General features: G+C 42.3%; 1 protein-coding gene across 2 annotated transcripts in view; it reads right to left on the bottom strand.

Moving 5' to 3' along the window:
* Positions 1–8,676: 8,676 nt before the first annotated feature.
* Positions 8,677–22,749, bottom strand: part of LOC141082957 (nuclear receptor subfamily 2 group F member 5-like) — a 32,186-nt gene continuing 18,113 nt past the window's right edge. For both annotated transcript variants that reach the window (XM_073567043.1, XM_073567042.1), the window contains exon 4: positions 8,677–9,795. In XM_073567043.1, the coding sequence (XP_073423144.1) occupies positions 9,521–9,795 (275 nt within the window). In that variant the 3' untranslated portion in view covers positions 8,677–9,520. The remainder of the gene's footprint in view (positions 9,796–22,749) is intronic.

Consider the following 22,749-nt stretch of genomic DNA (forward strand, 5'->3'; position numbering starts at 1 on the left):
CCACTCCAGGACTCTGACTGAGTTGTCCTGGACTCTTCTCAGCACCATAGTGCAGCCTTGGAGCAAACAGAGTCCACCACCTGCATGCAGCTGTCCAGAAACAGAGTCCAGCAAATGAGTCCAGCTTTTCTGCCAAAGAGTCCAACATCCTGAGTTCAGCTTTCCAGCAACCGAGTCCAGCATCCTGAGTGCAGCTCTACACCATAGCTGCCACTCCAACAAGCAATGCCAGCCCTCCTTGCAGACACCATAGCTGACACTCCACCAAGCCATGCCAGCCCTCCTTGCAGACACCATAGCTGCTACTCCAGCACTCTGACTGGGCTGCCCGGGACTCTCGTTCAGCTCCATCCTACACCCAGGCTTCCTTGCAAATGAGGAACTATCACCAACAGTGATTGACACACCTGACACTCTTTTATAGAGCAATCACACCTGTTACATAATCACATGCACAAACCAAGGTAACCAGAGTGCAATGACCCCAATGGCCACTGGGGGGGGGAACTACAACTGAAACCACCACAGTGCAATGACCCCAATGGCCACCGGGGCCAAAAACCACTCCCGGCAAACAGCCAAAGGAAAAAAAAAAAGGCTACTTTGTGCATTTTCTCCGTCATATCCAACCTGGATCAAGACACCAACCTTTTATGTGGACAACCACTTTTGGTGTCACAAAAAAAAAAATTCTTCTAGGTATTCCTATCCCCAAGGGGCCTTGACCAGCATCTCTCCTACCTCCATTGTGTAGATCAAGATGTGGAAATGCCAGTTTACACATCCCTATATGGGTCATAACTATGAGCCTACTAACTTCTTGACATGAACTGTTTAACTAAGCATTTTACTTAACATAGGGAACCATTCTTCTTGAAACATAAGATTCATTGTCTTCCTGTGACACCAGAGATTTGAGATAGAACTTCTTCCTTACAGATCCCATTACTTAGAGTTGCCCCTTGTCCTGGTAGGCCCGAGGCAATTGCCCCCTTTGCCCTCTTATTAAAATGGTCCTGACTTGGACCTTGTAAATTGGAGCCTTTATGCTATTTTAACATTTCAGCTTGGAGCATCAATGTACTCGTCCTGAATAAATGACTTCATAATATACTATATAGTATCACTGCAAAACCAGTATTCAGCACAATGTGAGTGCCCCTGGATTACAGATGGAGCCAGCCTCTGCTGTAACGTGGCCATTAATCACTGCTGATTCATACTGTTTAAGTCAATGTGAACTCCTTGGCTTAGATCGAGATGTGGGAAGACAACAGTGATGAATCAGACAACTGACAGATGAGAATTGTTAGCTCATTTATCGGAAACTCATGGAGATATTATAAATCTCAAGTCGCCTGCTGCTGTTAAAAAGTTCATTCCAGACAGTCAATTGACACCTACACACGTGAAGAGGATGGGGTCATTGTAGAAGCAGGGACAATATGGAATTGTATAGCTAGTAAATATGTGGCACTTCCTTCTTGGAGAAAGCTCATTTGCATATTTATTTTCCCATGGATCAATGCCACTAAGACTCCTCCTACAACTGGTACTTCAAAGTATACATAGCAAAGAACATTTAAGGAGTAACTCCAGCTAAAAAGTGATTTGACCCAGAGCTACTCCAGTATGGCTAGAAGTCCCACCAAAGGTAGAAAAGTGCAAACACAGTATCGTGGTCCCAAAATTCAAGACCATGTAAACAGCATTTGTTTTGGCACAGAAAGCACAAATTTTCAGGGCCAAAACCGAGGCTGAAAAAAAAAACTTTGGGTCAACATACCCTAAGGCTACCTTCACACACCTCAAACTTGTGGTGTTCTGTTGGTGTTTGTGCAAAATGTTATTATTTTTATTATTTATTATTTATTTATTCTGTTTGGATATCTATGAAAAAAATTCTTAAATAATGCTAAAAATGCCCAACCACATAAAAAGACCACAAAAATGTAGATGTTTGGATTGTGTTTCATCATTCCCTTTTAACTGCCAACTAATAGTTATGTCTTTAATTATTTTTTCCATAACATCATGTATAAATGTATAATTTATTGAATTAAAAATACGGTAATATAATTATAAATCAAGGTCTAATATTCCTAAAAACAGTTTTCCTTTTTTTCGGTGATATCCTCCCCCTTTCTTGGCATTAGACATTCATTCCCAAAGACGATGGACCTCATTTGGCAACATGTCAATGAATCAAATGAGCCTTTCTGCACCTGACAGGAGGACTACATCAAGGTCATCTCTGTGCCCGAGTGAGACCACTTAGCGCTTCTGTCTCTTAGCAACCAAACGAGCCCACCCTGGCTCCTCGACTCACATCCCACCCTCTAAACACTGATCAGAGTTAAAACCGACCCGGTGACACCAACCGCGCTGATGCCATCCCCTCTGTATGAATGTGGAGACCATTCTCATGGGGTTTTTCCAGCGTTTCCCCAATTAAAAGATAGGGTTAGGGACCCATTGCCCTGCACTCAGTCCATTCCGCTAATTAGCACCTTTCGCACCTCCCCCCTTCATCCTCATCCTACGTCCATGCTGTCACATTTTATTCTCCTTCCGCATATGACAATAAATTCTGACTAAAAGGTATTTTAGCGTATACAAAGAGGAGAGCGGGGGCCAGAGACGTTTCTACTTGGTTTTATACATTAACTGCTAATGTCCTGCCCTTGGGAACGTGGCAAATCCAAAATTCTCGACCACTGATGAATTATCGGACCTTGTCAATCAGTGCAACCACTGTGACTCAATGAGAGCAGTCCATATCTTAAATTATTGATCAGAACCTTGTCTCGTCGTCCAAGTTTAGGTCAGTTCTTAAAAAGGACCTTTCACCAGGTCAGAAGGGACCAGCTTTTGCTCTGATTTTATTTCCACTGCTCCCTTGAGTATTAAGACTTTTTTTGACTCTTCACGCTGTAGCAGATTTCCGTTTTTGAGTTTCTGTTTCTATCCAGAACCATAACTTTTTTTTCTGTCCACATTGACATTGAGGGCTTGTTCTTTGCTAGGATTAGTTGTACTTTTAAATGACACCATTTATTTTGCCACATAGTGTCCTGAAAAATGGGAAAAAAAATCAAAGTGCTGTGACATTGTTAAAAACATGCAATTTTGACATTATTTTTTTTAAATTGTTTTTACGTTTGTACATTTTTTGGTAGAAATGACCATGCAATAAGGTTATAGCGATACTCAACATGTCCAGTTTTTTATTATTATTAGTGGTGAAAAATAATCGTTTGGAAAAAAAAATTTGGGAGTCGTGTCACCATTTTCTAAGACCGTAACATTTTTATTTTTCAACCGATGGAGCAATGTGATAGCTTATTTTTGCGGGGCGAGACGATGTTTTAATTAGGATCATTTTGAGATAGGTGTGACATTTTGATCGCTTGTTACATACAGCCTTTTTTTGTGCAACAGTGGAGACCAAAAAATGTAATTTTACCGTTCTTGAATTTTTTCTCTTTACAGTGTTTACCGATCAGGTTCATTATTTTTATATTTCAATAGCTTGGACTTATCTAAATGCGGTGATACCACATATGTGTATTTTTTATTTAATACCTTTATTTTCAATGAGGGAAAAGGGGTCGATTTGAACTTTTAACGTTTTTTTTTCTATATTTTTTAAAACTTTTTTTTTATCTTTTCACTGTTTTTGTTAGCCCCCTTAGGGGACTTTAAGATGCAATCGTACAATCGCTTGTGTTATATACAGCGATGCGACAGCTGAAATCATGTTCTCCTTTGAAGCCTTGCCACAGGCAGTGATACAAAGCAGCTCCATAATGACAGGGACGGATGTCATCAGCTGACCCTTGGCTGTGAAGACAAACCCATCAGCGATCCGCAATCACGTCACGGGCGTGCTGTTAGGCAAAGAAAATGATGCACACACTTTGTTATTGTGTAAAATGCATTCCTCCACCCGCGATTGTTAGCTGCAGGTCCCGGCTGTGATACACAGCCATCACCTGCCATCACTTCCTCAGTGTGCCCACTCCATACACCTGCTTCCGACATGTGCCATACATGTACGGCGGATGTCGCAAAGGAGTTAAATTAGTCATATAGTTGCTGAAATATGAATCGATTTATTTAATGCTGATTCTATGGTTTTTACAGAGCAGACTAAAGACACGCCTCTGAGGATCCTGTGAATCATGTCCTTGTAAAGACCATAACAATTTGGATCAAATAAAAAGGCCTGTATCACTAGAACCATATGGTGAATTAGCCCCCCCCCCCAGAAATGGATTACACAGAGGAGCAGTGGGAATAAAACAATAGCAAAACCTGGCCAATTTTGACTTCTTGTTAGATCCCCTTTAAAAAAATTCATAGTAACATAGTAAGGCCGAAAAAAGACATTAGTCCATCCAGTTCAGCCTATATTCTGTCAGAATAAATCCCCAGATCTACGTCCTTTTAAAGAACCTAACAATAACTGTAAGATACAATATTGTTACGCTCCAGGAAGACATCCAGGCCTCTCTTGAACCCTTCGACTGAGTTCACCATCACCACCTCCTCCGGCAGGGAATTCCAGATTCTCACTGCCCTAACAGTAAAGAATCCTCTTCTATGTTGGTGGAAAAACCTTCTCTCCTCCAGATGCAGAGAATGCCCCCTTGTGACCGTCACCTTCCTTGGTATAAACAGATCCTTGGAGAGATATTTGTATTGTCCCCTTATATACTTATACATGGTTATTAGATCGCCCCTCAGTAGTCATTTTTCTAGACTAAATAATCCTAATTTTGCTAATCTCTCTGGGTATTGTAGTTCCCCCATCCCCTTTATTAATTTTGTTGCCCTCCTTTGTACCCGCTCTAGTTCCATTATATCCTTCCTGAGCACCGGTGCCCAAAACTGTACACAGCACTCCATGTGCGGTCTAACCAGAGATTTGTACAGAGGCAGTATAATGCTCTCATCATGTGTAGCCAGACCTCTTTTAATGCACCACATGATCCTGTTTGCCTTGGAATTCATGGAAAGGTTAAGTTGGACTCGTCTTTATGTCTTTGTAGAAGCCCATAGAGAAAGGAGAGATCTCTTCGACTCCTGAGAAATTTGCTGCTGCAGGAGTCTCCTGGTAAGCAGCACTTCTTGAAGTTTCAAAAAATTGGGAAGTATGTCTATGAGATAATGTTTATATTATTAGGACTATCTATATTGTAGACAGGTTTGTCTGTTTTTCAAATGTTCTCATAGTAGATTCTAAAATTTTGAGGTGAATGAGTTTCCAAATCCCTCTACTCCACTAAACGGGCATCTGGACATCGGAGTTCTGTCTCCAGTAAATGCCAGTCTTCCAAAAAAGTTGGGCCCAAGTAAGGGCCTTTAAGGAAGATTGGCCAACTTTTTGCATCAAGAAGGTCTCCCTTTTCTTCAGGATCCTCCTGGACTTTCTGAAAGAGTTAGTAAGTATGCTTATAGATCATCCTTACTAAGACATAAAGATGGGTAGAGCCATAGTCATGTCAATTTTTTTTTTTAAATGGTCTCAGAGATTTCAAAATGTGGGGCGAATGCACTCACTTTTTACAAACACAGTCCACACCCCCTATTTTTCATCACCCAAAAATGTTCATCTGGAACCTGAACTCTGGGGTGGAGTCTGAAAGCAAAGAATCCTGGTGACAGGCACAGGAAACTTTGCTTAATAGGAGGGCACAGGAGGCTTCTGTGGCTACCAGGAGAATTTCAAACTCTTCAGGAAGGTTTCACTTTGCCCACGCAGCCTCTTGGGTTGTTCAGTAGATTTGGCAAGTATACTCCTAGATGCTAATAGATAATTCACTCTTACCTTTTTAAAGAAATTCAATAATGACTCCAACGCCTAAACTACAATATCTGCATAAACCCTTTGATAGTCTTTATCATTGCTTTATGGATTTACAACAAGTCCAGATTTTGTTTTCCAGGGGGGTTGCTGAGCAGCATCGTATTCTCCCTTATACATTCGGAATATATGTATATTTGTAAAGGGATTGGAATGTATATTGGTTGGATAATAGATATTGAAGGTGTATGTCCACTTAAAAGGCTTATTTTCATCTTTAAAGATGGGTATTGTTGGATAGTGCTTGTAAAAACAAGCATTTTTGCAGTTTACAATTTCTTAGCATTTTTATCCATTGTCAGAATATTAACACTTTTCCTTTTTTGTTTAAAGCTTGCTGCCTCAGCGACCGACCACCACTGCTGTCTAACAGGAGTGGCCAAAGGAACATGGTGCTTTTAAATGCTTTTCTATTAAGCTTGTAAGCACGGCTTCAAAGCTGGCCAGGATTGCTGGATCACACTGTTATGTTCTATTCCCGACCAAATTCAATGCAGTGCCTATAAGTTAGATGGCAGCGGTGGTCGGTCTCCTAGGTAAGGAGTTCAAAACAAAAAAAAAAAAAAAGAAGTGTGCATATCTCAACAATGTCTGCAAATTTTAATAAGCATTACATTGTAAAAGTTCTTATTTTTATAAGCTCTATCCAACATTAGTCACATATCGGGATTGGAATAATAACCCTTTAAGAAATACTAAACTTTTGTTTAGTGTCTCCAGTATATGAGATTGAGAACTTGTTGAGACACTTTTCTACCCAAAGTACACGGCTCCCTGATGATGTTTCTATTGAGAGAATTTCAATGGTGACCCACTTTTAAAGCGCTCTTAGGATTGGGAATATTTCCCTGGTCCCAATTTAAAAAATTTTTTGTAGATGAATTGTTTTACAGTGAATTTTTGGACAATTTTCTGTAATTCATGGTTAATTCTTCAGTTGTATAGGAATGTTTTGAGATGCCTTCAGGTCTTGCAAGTCCTTCTTTGCCTTACTTTGCTAGAGGCCATAGTTGATGTCTTTGTCTACTTGAAATTCCAGTAGAAATGGTTTAAAATATCTCTTCAGTGGAAGAAGGGGTCAAAACTGCTGCAAAAATGTCCAATTCCATAACAGCACCCCAATTCTTAGTGAAGAAAGTTCAATGAGAAGACACTAAGGAAGAAATGAGGAGAAGACAACAGATTCGACTTTACGTATATCTTTCCTTTCCATCTGTCCCAAATTTGCCAGAACCATCTTGAATTTTCAGATACAGTCCTGGCAGATTTGATGCAAATGGGCATTTTTCGGCAGACATTCCAAGGTGTGATTTAAACATCATACAGTAATTCCCACATCAATGTTGGCAATATAAATAGACAGAACTACCAATAATGTGTTGTGCGACTGAAATGAATATAAATGTTTTTTGACATGCTTACATCAAAAAATAATGACAAAAAGCAAAAAACAAATCTCTCAACAGAAAAGATGGGAGGAAGGCGGGGTATACAAGGGACCCTTGTAAAAGCTGCGGCGAAACGCGCGTTGGGCACGGCGGTCTGAGCTGGTAAACAGCCTCCATCATCATCTGGCTTTTCTCCTTTTCTTACATTGTGCATTAGCCACTTTATATTTTATTTTTCTGCAATTTGCTGTGCTCGTTTGGTGTATGTATGTTCCTTTGCCATTTGGCTTTATTTTTTTTGTATGTTTCACACACTTTGTTTACATTAGGGGCATAGCTGTAATTATCATTGAAGCACTAGTCACTTATACATTTTTATTATATGTTTATCTGACCTTTTACTATGATATGCATTTATTAATTATGGCTTAGCAAAATATTCTCCTTATGTGCAATATATTTGTCACAGGGCGACTGGCCCTGCATGATGCGACCCGACGATCGGTCGGTCACAAAACTAACAGACAAACAAGGGGACACAATTACAATGGTGGGCCCTGCAAATAGGGAATGGGGAAATGGACACCTCCTACAATCTCCTAAGGAAGTGCCCTAAACTCTCCTCACGTTCCTTATACAGGTTCTTTCAACCTGTCGCTGACCAGGATACCTCAGTCCCTCACTTACCCTGCACCTATCCCTTACTAGGGAACTGGCAAGTGTGGACACTGGTCCCACCGCTGTACTAATAAAGCACCAAGGAAAATAACAGACAGGGAAAAACAAACAAACACTTAGCTTCCTCTGCAGTCATGCACTGGACCGCAGAGTAAGGCACCCAAACACAGCATCCAGCAGGAAAACCACTGCTCCAGATCTGCTGCAAACACCACTGCTGTAGATAGCTTGTCTTTTCAGAACGGTTGGCTGCCAAATGACCTATTACCAACAATCAACTGGTGTACCAGGTGACCTTATATAGGAAGGTGGGAGGCACCCACCTGCATAGATGATTAATCGCAATACAGTAACACCAGCAGCCACCGGGGGGAAAAACCCTTCAGCAGACTAACTAAAGTTATAGTAACACCAGCGGCCACCGGGGCAAAAACTGACATTAATCCCCGATGGCCTGAAAGGAAGAAAGGTTATATATGAGGATCCAGATCTGACATCGATCCAAAAATGGATCGTGACAATATTATTCAATCTTAGTTATATGGCTGTATTTTACTTAAGCACCTTACTATACCCCACCCTCCGCCCATCTTTTCTGTTGAGAGATTTGTTTTTTGCTTTTTGATGTAATCATGTCAATAAATATTTATATTCATTTCAGTCGTGTTTCCACTTTATAGGTATACTAATGTTGGCAATATGTATCTATCATAAGAAAAATTCCAAAAATAACACAAATACTCCAGTTTAATAACTGATACTGTATTGAATAGTTAGCCAGATCAACCAGCAAAATAAACAAGATTTTGCTGCCAAGTTACGAAAAAAATACCACAATTCACACACCAAAAATATCTTACAAACATACTCATATAAGGAAAAAAACAAAAGGGGAAAGAGTATGAAGAGTTGAATATACACATAAATTTATTGAAAAAAAGCAGGCAGTCCCCAACTTTCCTTATAAATAGTCTCTTGTTAGACCCATCCTAGAGGGGGTGAAGTGGGCAAGGCTTCTTCAGTGCTTTACGTTGTGGATTGCAGTGCTAGCCGGTCTTTGACTTCATGTAGCCAACCTACATGTGTCAACTCATTGTCTTTTTTTTTCAATAAAGTCTATACAAAGATTCGTTCTCGTCTTGTCGAACATTGAATGTTTTCCAAAATTCGGCAAGCTTGTAAAAAAAAGTGCACATCCTCTTGGCAGAACTCTTGCTGGACCAGCTCAAGTAATGGATGCAAATATTTACCACGGATGACATGGTCTGAAAATAACTATTGTTTCCAACAAGTCTCAAGGATCATTCAGACCAAGATTTGATCATCATGAGGAACATGACTTGTTTCTCGGTTTTTGTTGATGTGATGAAACCCATCAATTGGGTCTTAAAATATGGACAAAAGTTTGATTTGTTGCAGTAACTATACTTCTTCAGAAATAGCAGTGTTTGTCCAAATCTTCTACTAGTTTTGATGATCCAGTTTTTTGGCTCCGAGGTCTTCTGGAATTCTTAGCTAAAGTGGAAGGTGGAAAGCAAACTGGTTCATTAGACATATGAAGTCCAAGGATTTCGGAAGAACATTGTTACTGCATAGGCATGTAAGGCCAATTAAAGCTGGACCCAGACAAGAGCATATCTCGGATTAAAGTCTCAATAGGCGTCTTTCCGACGAGACGCACAAAGAAGAGTTGTTCTATTACTGGTGCCGATACAATGCGCAATGATGGCAGGCGCAGTAGAAGACGACCAAACCGTGTTGGTTGAGTAGGGTACTGGTTTCGGACATACTCTTCTAGGGCACACTGGGACTTCTCCTGAATGCTTTCCACGTGTCCAATATCGGACAATCCCACCGCATCTGTAAATCAATAAGACATGAATTAGGTATCATCAACACTTCCAACATAGATATCTAAATACACAATAGTCTGCCAACATAACAGCTAAAAAGCATTCAATCACTAAGTGTACCACTTTGGCCACTGGGAGCACTAGGAATAGGCCGGGTGAGCACAATTCGGAAGTGGCAACACTTTGGATGCAGCGTATATTCGCAGGTGAATCCACATGTGTTCACTGAACCGAGCGGATGCACAGCGTTCAATACTTTCTATGGGTGATAATTCTCTAGTGGAGACACTAGTCTCTGTAAGAAAAAAATGACATGCTGCAGTCTTGAAAGACGCGCCGCATGTCAGTCTCCGCAGGTAAGCTGTGGGAGTCTGTGGATTCATAGTGAACATACACTATGCTGTAACATCTGGCCGCTGCAGCTTTGACTCTGCATAAGTACACAGCGTCAAACCCGCAGGAATTACTGATCGTGTACACTTATCCATAAGGTTCAATGATAATGTAATCACGTTATTTCTAGGTCCCACCTCTAAACATATGCAAGTCAAATTTGTGTCAAATTGATACAAATTTGCTGAACCAAGCAACTATGAACAATTTGCGGCTTGCTTTGCATGAATTGCCTAATCTGGTGTAGAAGATTGCATCAAACGGAGAAGGATTATATTACATGGGGCTTTCCCATAAGATTACTGTACTTGTTTTTATTATGTATACCCCTCCTCACATGTAAAGTGCCATGGAATAAATGGCGCTATAATAAATAATAATAATAATTAATAATGCCATCCAGATATCATATTACATGGTATAGCACAGTAAGTCTTGAAGGATTGTCAGAGCCTGTATAAAAGCGGAGACAGGGAATGTAGCAGTTAGTTTGTGGTCTACTTGGATAGATTAGTGTTTGAAGACTAGTGTTTGAGGAAAAGAGAATAGTGTCATATACACAGTTTTCAGAGCAATTGGAAGGTTTGGAGCATTATCTATTCCCCTCAAATCATTTTGCTGCAAATCAAATTTCCTATGACTATTCAATGTATTTCACAAGCTTTGCTCATCTCTATTCAGCATTTCTCTCAAAATATGAACCCTGCTACCATGTCCCAATCTTGGCACTCCGGAATAACAGCTGATTTAGTGGGGGGAAATGGAGTATTATAGGATGACCAATCAGATGAATAGCCATCCATGTAATGGAATGATGGTCAAGTCCTGGAGCCTTCACCTATAACATCTGTATCTCCTGGCCTTTGTATAGGAGATGTAGGAGATGTCTTCATGAGATACCCCCTTTCATTTTGCAAGGCACATACTATTTGGTACCAAATCATATAATACATTCAGCTCAATACAATGTAAGCCTCCTAAAAAGCTTCCTTGACCTTAGCCTGGTCTAGTTTTGATAACTCATCAATTTGTACTTGCTAGACATAAAGTACCTCCTTGATCACCAGTTATCACCTGAAATCTTTGACAGTGTTAAATTTCTCCATAGCACCTCCACTGGAGAAATGAAGTATTACGCAGCGTCCATTCAAGCAAATGGAAATTCTGTCTAATGTAGGGCAGGACAGGTCAAGATGCTCTTTGTTACCACCTTCTACAATGGGAAAGGAACGAGGATCCTAGAAATCAGCGAACGACGACATCAACAATCGATAGTTAGCTATTGATTGATGTTGACGTCCGAGCTTTGCCTTCGGTGAGCAGCATACATTGTAGTTAATGATTTGCAGGTGGTGGGATCACAGACTAATCTACGGGCGTTAAACTGCCTCAATTCCATCCATGTTAGTAACAGCTTCACTCCAAAGTCAATGTCCTGTGTGGTATTTTACAGCTCTGCTCTGCTCGGTTCACACAGTCCACACAGAGGGAGCAATGTCCTTGGGATAAAGATTACAGCGTTAGTCAGCTTTCGTGGGAAGGAATGCATTACACCCTTGCATGTGTTAAATATGGCCTATGGTATAGCAGGCATAATTATTAACACAGGCAGGTGATACCGTGTGTCCATTAATTGACTCCTGGCCCCATTAATGGCTTCAGAAACTGCACATGGAACTGGCTGCGTTGACAGACGTCGAGGCTGTCACTCACAAATAAGAATCTCTGCCTTACTGGTGTTGATTGAGAGATAGAAATTACCAGGGGTTCAAGCGTTCCCTGTCTATAAGTTGACAGAATGCCTTATATATCGCGCAGGACCAACACCTCAACTCAACACAGATGATTGGGCCTACCAGACAACCTTCATCTAAAGACAGGAGAAGAAAACATTCATGTTTTCCCTTCGACATCAAATGGTTCACGATGACCCGGCTGGTATATAGATACTACATTCCCTTGAAGAAAAGTTAATATGTAAATTAATTCTTCTTAGAGGGAATGTAGCACATAAAGTTCACCTATTTTTAAAATAGTTTTTTGTGTTTAATGTTGTTTTTAATGTTTTTGGCATTTTTTTTATTTTCACGATCTGCATAAATAAACACAATTAGAAGTTTTGCAATTTTCATACTGGTCACTAGGGGACGTATTCATCCTGTCCTTTCAGCAGCTGCCTTATCATCAAGGGCAAGCTAACAATGACTGATAACAGCTCCAGTAGATAGATACCATACAGGAGATAACGCAGGATCCACCTTTCACAATAAGTGATGTCACAGCTCACCTCTTCCTCCTGTACAATGTCTGATAACACCTATATATACAGCTTATAACATAGAATCCAACATTCTTAATAGGTAATATCACAGCTCACCTCCTCCCCTTCCTGTACAATGACTGATATCTCTATATACAGATAACACAGGATCCACCATTCACAATAGATGATGTCACAGCTCACCTCCTCCTCCTTTACAATGACTGATAACCTCTATATACAGATAACACGATCCAGCATTCACAATAGTTGATGTCACAGCTCACCTCCTCCTCCTGTACAGTGACTGATAACACCTCTATATACAGTAGATAGCACAGGATCCTCCTTACACAATAGATGATGTCACAGCTCACCTCCTCCCCTTCCTGTACAATGACAGATAACAGCGCTATATACAGATAACACAGGATCCACCATTCACAATAGATGATGTCTCAGTTCACCTGCTCCTCCTGTACAGATATTGATAACACCTCTATATACAGTAGATAACACAGAATCCACCAGTCACAATAGATGATGTCACAGCTCACCTCCTCCTCCTGTACAGTGACTGATAACACCTCTATGTACAGTAGATAACACAGGATCCATCATTCACAATAGGCGATTAGTGATGAGCGAGTATACTCATTGCTCGGGTTTTCCCAAGCATGCTCGAGTGTCCTCTGAGTATTTTGGCGTGCTCTGAGATTTAGTTTTCGTCATTTTAAGCTGCATGATTTGCGATTGCTAGACAGCTTGAATACATTTGTGGAATGCCTGTCTGTTAGGGATTCTCACATGTATTCAGCCTGTCTATAAGTGGCAAATTATGCAGCTTAGACAGCAAAAACTAAATCTCCATGCACGCCAAAATACTCGGAGGACACCCGAGCATGCTCGGAAAAACCCGAGCAACGAGTATACTCGCTCATCACTATGGGTGATATCACAGCTCACTTCCTCCTTCTGTGCAATGACTGATAGCAGCTGTGCCCAGCTGATAACACAAGAGTCACCAATCATGTGATACATGATGTCGCAACTCATCTTCTCCTCCTGTACAATGACAAGTCACCTCTACATACAGTAGATAACAAAGCATCCATCATTCACAAAATGCGTTGTCACAGCTCTCCTGTTCCTCCTGCCTTCACAATGACTTTTTCACACGCTCATTAGATGCTTTCATATAAAAGATAGGGGCGGAGTCTGTTCGTTGCTGCTAATGTACATGTGAATTTTTTTAAAAAAAAAGTTAAGTCTAAACTAGCCCCTGATTCAATCAATGGGTCATTTTATGATGAATAAACTTTTTCAGAGGAATGAATAATACAAGAAAATGAAACCTAATTCACATTTTTAGTATTCATGAAAGTTTATCATTTCCGAAGGGGCCGGACATCTTTTCCAAAGAGCAGATGTCAGGGAAAGAAGAATCAGACTATTAGATTTCAACTGCCCAAACTTTTGGTTCTTAGGAAGATAGGCCACCATCAGAAATGTCTGGCAGTGACTTTTTTCCCCTTCCTTATATAGAACACATGTACATTCTGCCGAGCCAAGTATACATTATGTAGGGAGATCGAAAGTGATAAACATTTGGCCAACAGTTACCTAGTGTCTATAGCCAGTCCTTAGCCAATCAATGGGATCATATAACACAAGGATTGTCTTTAATTCAGCCAACCAAAAATATATACCGCACTTGTACATATAGTTATTGAGATGTTTTCTCTTGCAAACGAAAAATGTATTAACCTCCTATAGACTGAGGGCACTTTCCAAAACTATCTTTTAGATAAGTCTCACCTAAAATTTTTGGAATAGGTCAACCACTTTTTTAATGTTGGTTTGGCTTGGCTCGCTGAGTTGTCCAATCTTTATGTTCCATGGCAGATGAGCCAATGATTTACTCTACTTCTCACATGTGTATGGGAGGGTAGAAGTGTTTGGGGGATTGAAGGACATTCAGCCAAACAAGCATATGAATGTGGCCACCCTTCTGATAGAAGAAGCATAGAAAGCTCTTGACCCTGCATCGTCTCATGGATTAGAAAGTCAATTGTGGAGGCCAATATCTCCTCTTTTTAAATTGTATATTTTATGGAGATGAAGCAAATCTTTTCAATTTTGAATATTTCAGCATTGTTGAGTTTTTCCCAAAAATCTGATTCGCCGCCAATTGCTTGTAAAGGACATCCATGACACTCTGAGGTCTCCCAGGACTCTATTAAACCCTATACAAGCTGTTTAATGCAAACACATCCTTAAAAATGCCCAAGGTTCCTTAATGAATATGGGTACCGTATATAATGTTTATTCAGTGTTTTATGGCTTTCCCATCCTATCTCTATCGCTGAATTGTGATGTCCTCGCACTATCCAGATTCATCAAATAATGGCTGCTGCATTCCCTGTCTCAGCTTTTATACAGGCTATGATAGCCACAAGTGATTATTTGGAAAACCATGGGCAACACCTTAGGTCTTGTGAGATTCTGGCTGATGCTATCTAATACTTTGTGTAAAATGGTAATTTTTTAGGCAATACATGCAAATCAAATTGCAAATTCTTTGAATTCGTGGCAAATTTCTTAAAATTTCACACACATTCAATTTCCGTTTAATTTATTGGCTCTTCTGTAAAGTCCTGAACTAGTATCTACAGGAATTTATCTAGAAGTCATAACCGGGTGAAATAAATGCACCCCTATATTTTTGGAAACCTAGCATGCAAAACAAAGAAATTACATGTAAGGTCCCATTGGGAAGTTCAACCTAATTCATCTATGGGTGTAAATACAGATTACTATTTCTCATAATATAAGAATTCCTGTACATAGTGAAGTGCGGGGTCAGAAGAAATATCAATTTACTTACTTATATGAATGGAATTTTCCAAATAGTTAAAAGAAAATTTTTTGAAAAATTGTGAGTTATTTTGTTTAGGAAGGGTTAACAAAAATGGTGGAAGGCTGAGTTATGCCTGCAATGGGCAACATTTAGACCAGTCTCTGGCAATTGTGTCATGGTAGCAGGCGGGCACGGCTGATTTAGCAGGGACACCCGTCAAGTGTCTCAGTTATGATCATTGGGATCTTTGAAGGTCAACTCGAAATGTCACTGAAGGGCCTCTGTATGGCTGCCTGACATTATCCATCTGACCCGGCAGGCACCCCTCCTGCGTACAATAAATCATCCGCACTGATTGTTACCCCTGCGGTTCAGCATCAGTGACCGACAATGGTGACAACATGACACAGAAGACTTGCTCTCACACTGACATCAACCTTCATAGCTTTGAAAATGGCCGTTCCTAAGAGCCCCCGTATTCCAGGCCCCACATTCCATAGACGCAGCCTTTATGTATATTGCTGGATAATTTACTGCAGCCCGTAAGTGTGTAGCATAATATTTCCTCTAGGGTTTGAAAGGTTACAACCGGGACAAACGTCTTACGTGCCTTCTCCGCCATCAGAGTTGTCACCAACTGTTCACTTGCCTCCAACAATGCATTGCATGCGGCCTCCAAGACATCCCAGGGTCGTTTCAGTTTTAAGAACCTTTTAACCCATATAGTCCAAGGGTCACACATGACCTTAAACGGCCAATCAGATACTTGAAATTGTCAATGATGAAAGGTGGCAGCTGATTGACTGAGCATTGACAAACATGTCCCAACTGTAGGGCCCGACAACTTTGGGGGCCCATATGCACTCAGGCACAAGGTGCAGTAAGTAAGTAAAGAAGCACTCCTCCTACACTCTTCTCCTCCTCCGCTTCCTCATTTCAAAATTTGTATCCTCTTAATATATTGCAATCATCATATTATACAGCACTGTGTACTTACAATTGCTCATTTTACCTTCCTACCCAGTTAGTTCTCCTCTTTCCATTATGTCTATGACATCATATGATTAAAAACTGATGAGCTGAGTCTTTCTATGCTCTATGCAGAAACAGGAGATCAATTGTCCCTGTATGACTCATGAGTCACTGGAAAATCACCTGGCGGAGGGGGGGGGTTGTAGAGAGCAGCTCGGTATGGAGTTGAGGTAGGAGATCATTTTTGCAGGGACAAGAGACTTCCTGCTTCTACATAGAGCAGAGAAAAGAGAATAATTAAAGGGGTAATAGTAACATAAAAAAGCTGAGGCCCACTTCCCATGCCAGCACCATTCCAGCGGTGTCAGCACTCATGGTCCCGAAGCTCTCATGTGGTTATTATGCACATGACCCCGGCGCCCAGTCAGTGCTGACGTTACTCTCCTCGCCTTCGGATGTATTGAACATTAAGAGGAAGTCACAGTTCCTCTTGATGTTCAATACCTCCGAAGGCAGGGATAGTGACGCCAGTGCTGATTGGGCACCGGGGTCATGTGCATAATAACCGCATGAGAGCTTAGGGACCATGAGTGCTGACACCACTGGGACGTCGCAGACACAGGAGGGAAGTATAAGCTTTTTTTTATTTTATCAGTGGCAAACATTTAGATAAAGAAGGGGTTGTCCTAGTAGTGAACTACCCCTTTAACTGAATAGAAAGGCAAAATGAGCAATTGTAAGTACATAATGCTATATGATATGATGATTGCAATATATTAAGAGAATAAAAAGTTTCCTGTGAGGAGGAGGAAGAGGGCTTCTTTAATATGGGCATTGCAACCGGGCATTAGTTTTCACATTTCTGTGGCATGACATCACTGTGTGCATTATTCTTTTACGGTGACATCGCTATTTGTATACTTTCTGGTCTGAAAGCTGCAATGACACTGATAAGATCACATCTGAACTGTGGGACCACTATGTGTTTCCCCCTATTATGCTCATTATGCTCTTGTATTGAGACATCACTTTGTACAGTACCCCATTATTTTAACATAGCTGTGTGCATTACATCTGTACTGTAAAGTATGTCCAAAGACATACTGATAGGAAATTTAGATGGTGAGCCCCATCAGTGACAGTGCCAATAATGTCTGTAAAGTGCTGTGGAATTAATGGCGGTATATAAATGAGTCAAATAAATACTGTAACATCATTGGGCACATAATCCCTGGACTGTGACATCAATTTGTACATTATTTCTGTACTGTATCACCACTGTCTACATCATCCCTGTACTGTGACATCACTGGGTACACCATCCCTCTATCATGACATCACTGTTTTTTATTTCAATGTTGTGACATTGCTATGTGCATTATCCCTGTACTATGACATTATTGTGCTTATTACCGCTGTACCGTGACATTACTGTGTGCATTTTCTCTGAACTGTTACACCACTGCAGATACTATCCCTGAATTCAGTGTCGGACTGGAGTAGTTTGGGCCCACCAGAGAAAATCATTCTTGGGGTCCACCATGACTAAGGGGTACTATCTGCAGAGCCTTAGCTTCCATCTTGTCAAGCTGATAATCTCAGGGAATTTTTTCAACTATATACCATATATAATCGTGTATAAGCCGAACCGTATATAAGCCGACCCCACTAATTTTGCCACAAAAAACTGGGAAAACTTATTGACTCGCGTATAAGCCTAGGGTTAATGGTGGTCCAAGAAGATGCTACATAGGTAAAACCCCCCATATGCTGCTAGACAAGGGTTAATGCTGGCCCAAGAAGATGCTCCATAAATACCCCCCATACAGTATGCTGCTGCACAAGGGTTAATGCTGCCCCGTAAGATGCTCCATAAATACCCCCCGATAATATGCTGCTGCACAAGGGTTAATGCTGCCCCATAAGATGCTCCATAAATACCCTTTATTTGCTGCTGCTGCCGCTGCTGCAATGAAAAAAAAATGACATACTCACCTCTCCGTCGCTGAGGGCCAGGTGCCGGTGTTTTGAGCCCCCGACACCCGCGATATTTACCGGTCGCTGTTCCATCGCCGTGCTACGCTGTGTCTCCCGGGTCACAGCAGGAGCACCCGGAGACACAGCGGTGCACCGCGATGGAACCGGGACAGGTGAATATTACTCTGCCCCCGTTATACTCACCCCCTCCTGGCGCAAGGTCTTCTCTGCAGCGGCAGCCCCTGCTTCTCCCTATGTCGTCTGCTTCCTGCATTCAGCTGGTCACGTGGTACCGCTCATTAAACTCATAAATATGTGCATATTCATGAGTTTAATGAGCGGTACCACGTGACCGCTGAAGCAGGAAGCAGACGGCAGAGGGAGAAGCGGGGGCTGCAGAGATGTGCCAGGAGTTGTGAGTATGGTCTCTGAAGATATATGGTAAATAAACACACAGCAAGAATAAAGTCCTTTAGTTAAAAGAATGGCACAGACTCCTAATTAATCTAAATTAAACCATACTCATATCATCGCCCATTCCATTGAAGCCACTGTCTCCTGTAGAGATGAGCGACTTTGCCATTTTTAGGGTCGAGTCGGGTTTCATGAAACCCGACTTTCTCAAAAGTCAAGTAGAACGAAATCGGCCGACTATAGGGAAAAGTCGTGAAACATGAAACCCAATGCAAATCAATGGGGAGAAAAGTCGGCAGTGAGTGGAGGACTGTAAACACACCTGGCATGAATTTTAACCCTAGAGGCGGCGAAATCTCTCTCTCTTCTCTCTCTCTCTCTCTCTCTCTCTCTCTTCTCTCCCTCTCCTTCTCCCTCTCTCTCCCCCTCTCCCTCCCCCTCTCTCTCCCACTCCCACTCCAGCTACTCTCCACTTCTCTCATTGGCTGAAAAAAGTCACGTGCAAGCATTCGGCGAAACCCGACTTTGGCGCCTGGGTCACTGACCGCATGGCCGACTTCACACTGTGGTCGGGTTTCGTTTCATGAAACCCGACTTTGGCGAAAGTCGGCGACTTTTGAATCTGACCGACCTGTTTCGCTCAACTCTAGTCTCCTGTAATAAAACAAAAATAAAAAACAACAATGTCCCTCACCTGTCTGTCGTTCTGGCCCACGCTGTAATCTGTGGGAAAACAGTTTTCAACCTGGACGGTGCCAAGATGCGCCCGTCCAGGCTGAGAACCACTGATGAATGAGCTGCTGCAAGTGCAGCATCAGTGAGTAGTGGTGACGTCATGAAATTTTCCGCGGGTCACTGAGGCTGCATTCAGTTTGAGAAATTTCTGCAGGTGAACTGTGGTGAATTCGCCGCTGCACAGAGAGGCTTTTTCTCACTCCCCTTCTCCACACAGCCCCTCATCATCCCGCTTCTCCACACCACAGCCCCTCATCATCCCCCTTCTCCACACAGCTCCTCATCATCCCTCTGTTCTCCACACAGCTCCTCATCATCACCTTCCCTATGCAGCCACACTCAAGTTTCATCAACCCTTTCCAAAATACATCCTGAGAGTACTCACACTGAGTCCTGGGTCCTCATAACTATCTGTACAAGGGTCCATTGGGCAGCCCCTCAGTTCTCTCCTCACACTACTCCATGGTGCAGCCTGCCATTTCCCTCCTCTCCTCTCCAGCAGCCTTACCAGCACATCGCAGCTTCCTGCTATCGGGTCTCTACTGGACTGAAGGAGGCCCCGCCCCTTCTGGTGACATTAATCCCTCCAAAAATCAACTCCGCTCTAGGTGCTCCCGTGCTGTGTGTGCAGTCTCACCTTCTATGATTTAGCCGGCTTTGCTGTGAGTGCGTTATTACATACTTTGTGCCAGCCGCCGCCTGCACTGCTCAGCAACAAATGATGTAAAGCAGGCTTTTATTGATCACATTGAGCACTCCACAGCTGAGAGAGCAGTGAGCATACCTCCCAACTTTTGAAGAAAAGAAAGAGGGACAAAGGCTGCTGCATGCGCAGCAGCAAATTTTAGGCCATGCCCCCAACCACACCCAAGAAAGAACAGCGAGAGAAAGAAAGAATGAACAGAGAGCAAAAGAAAGAAAGAAAGAACTGAGAGAGAAAGAAAGAACAGAGAGAGAAAGGATGAACAGAGAGAGAGAAAGAAATAAGGGAAAGAAAGAACAGTGAGAGAAAGAAAGAACAGAGAGAGAGAAAGAAATAGGGGAAAGAAAGAACAGAGAGAGACAAAGAAAGAAAGAACAGAGCGAGAAAGAAAGAGGGGAAAGAAAGAACAGAGAGAGAATGAAAGAGGGGAAAAAAGAAAGAAAGAACAGATAAAGAATGAACAGAGAGAAAGGAAGAAAGAACAGAGAGAGAAAGAAAAAGAAATAAAGAACAGAGAGAGTGAAAAAAGGGGAAATAAAGAACAGAGAGAGAGAAAGAAAGAGGGGACAGAGCAAAAGTACAGAAAGAAAGAAATAGGGGAAGAAAGAAAGAACAGAGAGAGAAAGAAAAAGAAAGAAAGAAAGAAAGAAAGAACGAAAGAACAGAGAAAGAAAGGGAAGAAAGAACAGAGAGAAAAAAGAAAGAAAGAACAGAGAGAGAGAGAGAGAGAAAGAAAGGGGGAAGAAAGAAAGAACAGAGAGAGAGAAAGAAAAAGAGAAAGAAAGAACAGCGAGAAAGAAAGAAAGAGGGGAAAGAAAGAGAACAGAGTGAAAAAGAAAGACAGAAAGAAAGAAAAAGAAAGAAAGGAATAGGGGAAAGAAAACAGAGAGAGAGATAGAAAGAAAGAACAGAGAGAGAGAAAGAACAGAGAGAAAAAAGAACAGAGAGAGAAAGAAACAAGAAAGATTAGAGAGAGCGAGAAAGAAAGAACACAGAGAAAGAAAGATTAGAGAGGGAAAGAAAGAACAGAGGAAGAGAGAGAGAGAAACAGAGAGAGAAATAAAGAAAGATTAGAGAGGAAAAGAACAGAGAAAGAGAGAAAGAAACAGAGAGAAAGAAAGATTCTATAAATATAATATAGCAGCCCAGCTCTCATTGTTGTGCGCACCTGAGCCTCCCGATGCAGGACATATCATGATCCACTCACATGGCAGGCATCCCTGATTCCAAGGCGATCCCGTTGTCTGCGCTGTAGGAGGAGGACACGGTGAAGAATCTGAAGCATTCCCTGAAGTGCCTCCATGGTTCAGTCACAATCTCCTTCCAAAATTACTTTCTTTCCAGTCAGCTTCTAGCACATCACTTCCGGTGGAATGTCACATGCAAGTTTTAACGTGCTCCTCGGGGCTCTGCCATGTACTCCTGTGTCCGCGGGAAAAGTAAGCTCCCGGCCGGGACAGCGGAGCAGACTCTCAAAATCAGGACTGTCTCGCTGAATCTGGGATGGTTGGGAGGTATGAATGCTCCCCACCATACACCTTGTACACGCACGCTCCGCACACCTCATACACACATGGCTCCACTTTGTATTCCTCGTACACACACGGCTCCGCTCCATACACCTCGCACACACACGGCTCCACTAAATACACACATGACTCCACTCCGTAAACTTCGTACACATACGGCTCTGCTCCGCTCTATACACACACGGCTCAGCTCTGTACACCTTGTAAACACAGGGCTCCGTTTCGTACACCCCGTACACACGCGGCTCCACTCCGTACACCAAGTACACACACGGCTCCATACACTTCATACACACAGGGCTCCGTTCCGTACACCTCGTACACACACGGCTCCGCTCCGCACATCAAGCACATACATGGCTCCGCTCTCTACACCCCATACACACACAGCTCCACTCCGTACACCTCGTACACACACAGCTCCGCTCCATATACCTCGTACACACACGGCTCCACTCCGTACACCTCATAAACACACAGCTCCGCTCCGTACACCTTGTACACACACAGCTCTGCTACATCCACCCTGTAAACCCCTCCTGACCCCACACATAAACTTCCCCTCATCCAGCACCATGACAACCAGCACAGCAGAGTCCTGCATACGCTGAGGCCCCTGATCATGTGACTCCTGACTCCTCCCCTCCTATGACCTCATCACAGGTCCTGTGCACACAGAACAGCCTAGCAACATTATTGCTGGGATTTATTAGCAGTGATGGGTTGCGGTGGGTTTCTGGGAGGGCAAGGAATGGATGGGGTCGGTGCATAGGGGGGGCGTGGCGGCTTATCAGTGCAGTGCGGGAAAGGTAAACTCCCAGCCGGGACAGTGGGGAAGACTGTCAAAATCGAGACTGTCCCACTGGATCGAGTTACTGAGAAGTGCAGGCGGCCAGCCGGCATCGGGATAGAATAAGGCACTCACCGCTCGGTGCACGCGATCGTAATACAGGGCAGAGCAGGCAAATGAAGGAGGCAAGAGTTGTGGTGCTGGCCAGGGGGCAGGCCCACCGGAAGATTCTTTGGTTTCCCATTGGGCCAGCCCGACCCTGCCTGTATTGTTATATCACTGTATGTATTATCCCTTTATTGTTATATCACAGTGTTTATTATCCATG

This window comes from Dendrobates tinctorius, unplaced genomic scaffold (assembly GCF_039654945.1).
Source record: "Dendrobates tinctorius isolate UK_male_01 unplaced genomic scaffold, ASM3965494v1 ptg000019l, whole genome shotgun sequence".
NCBI lineage: Eukaryota > Metazoa > Chordata > Amphibia > Anura > Dendrobatidae > Dendrobates > Dendrobates tinctorius.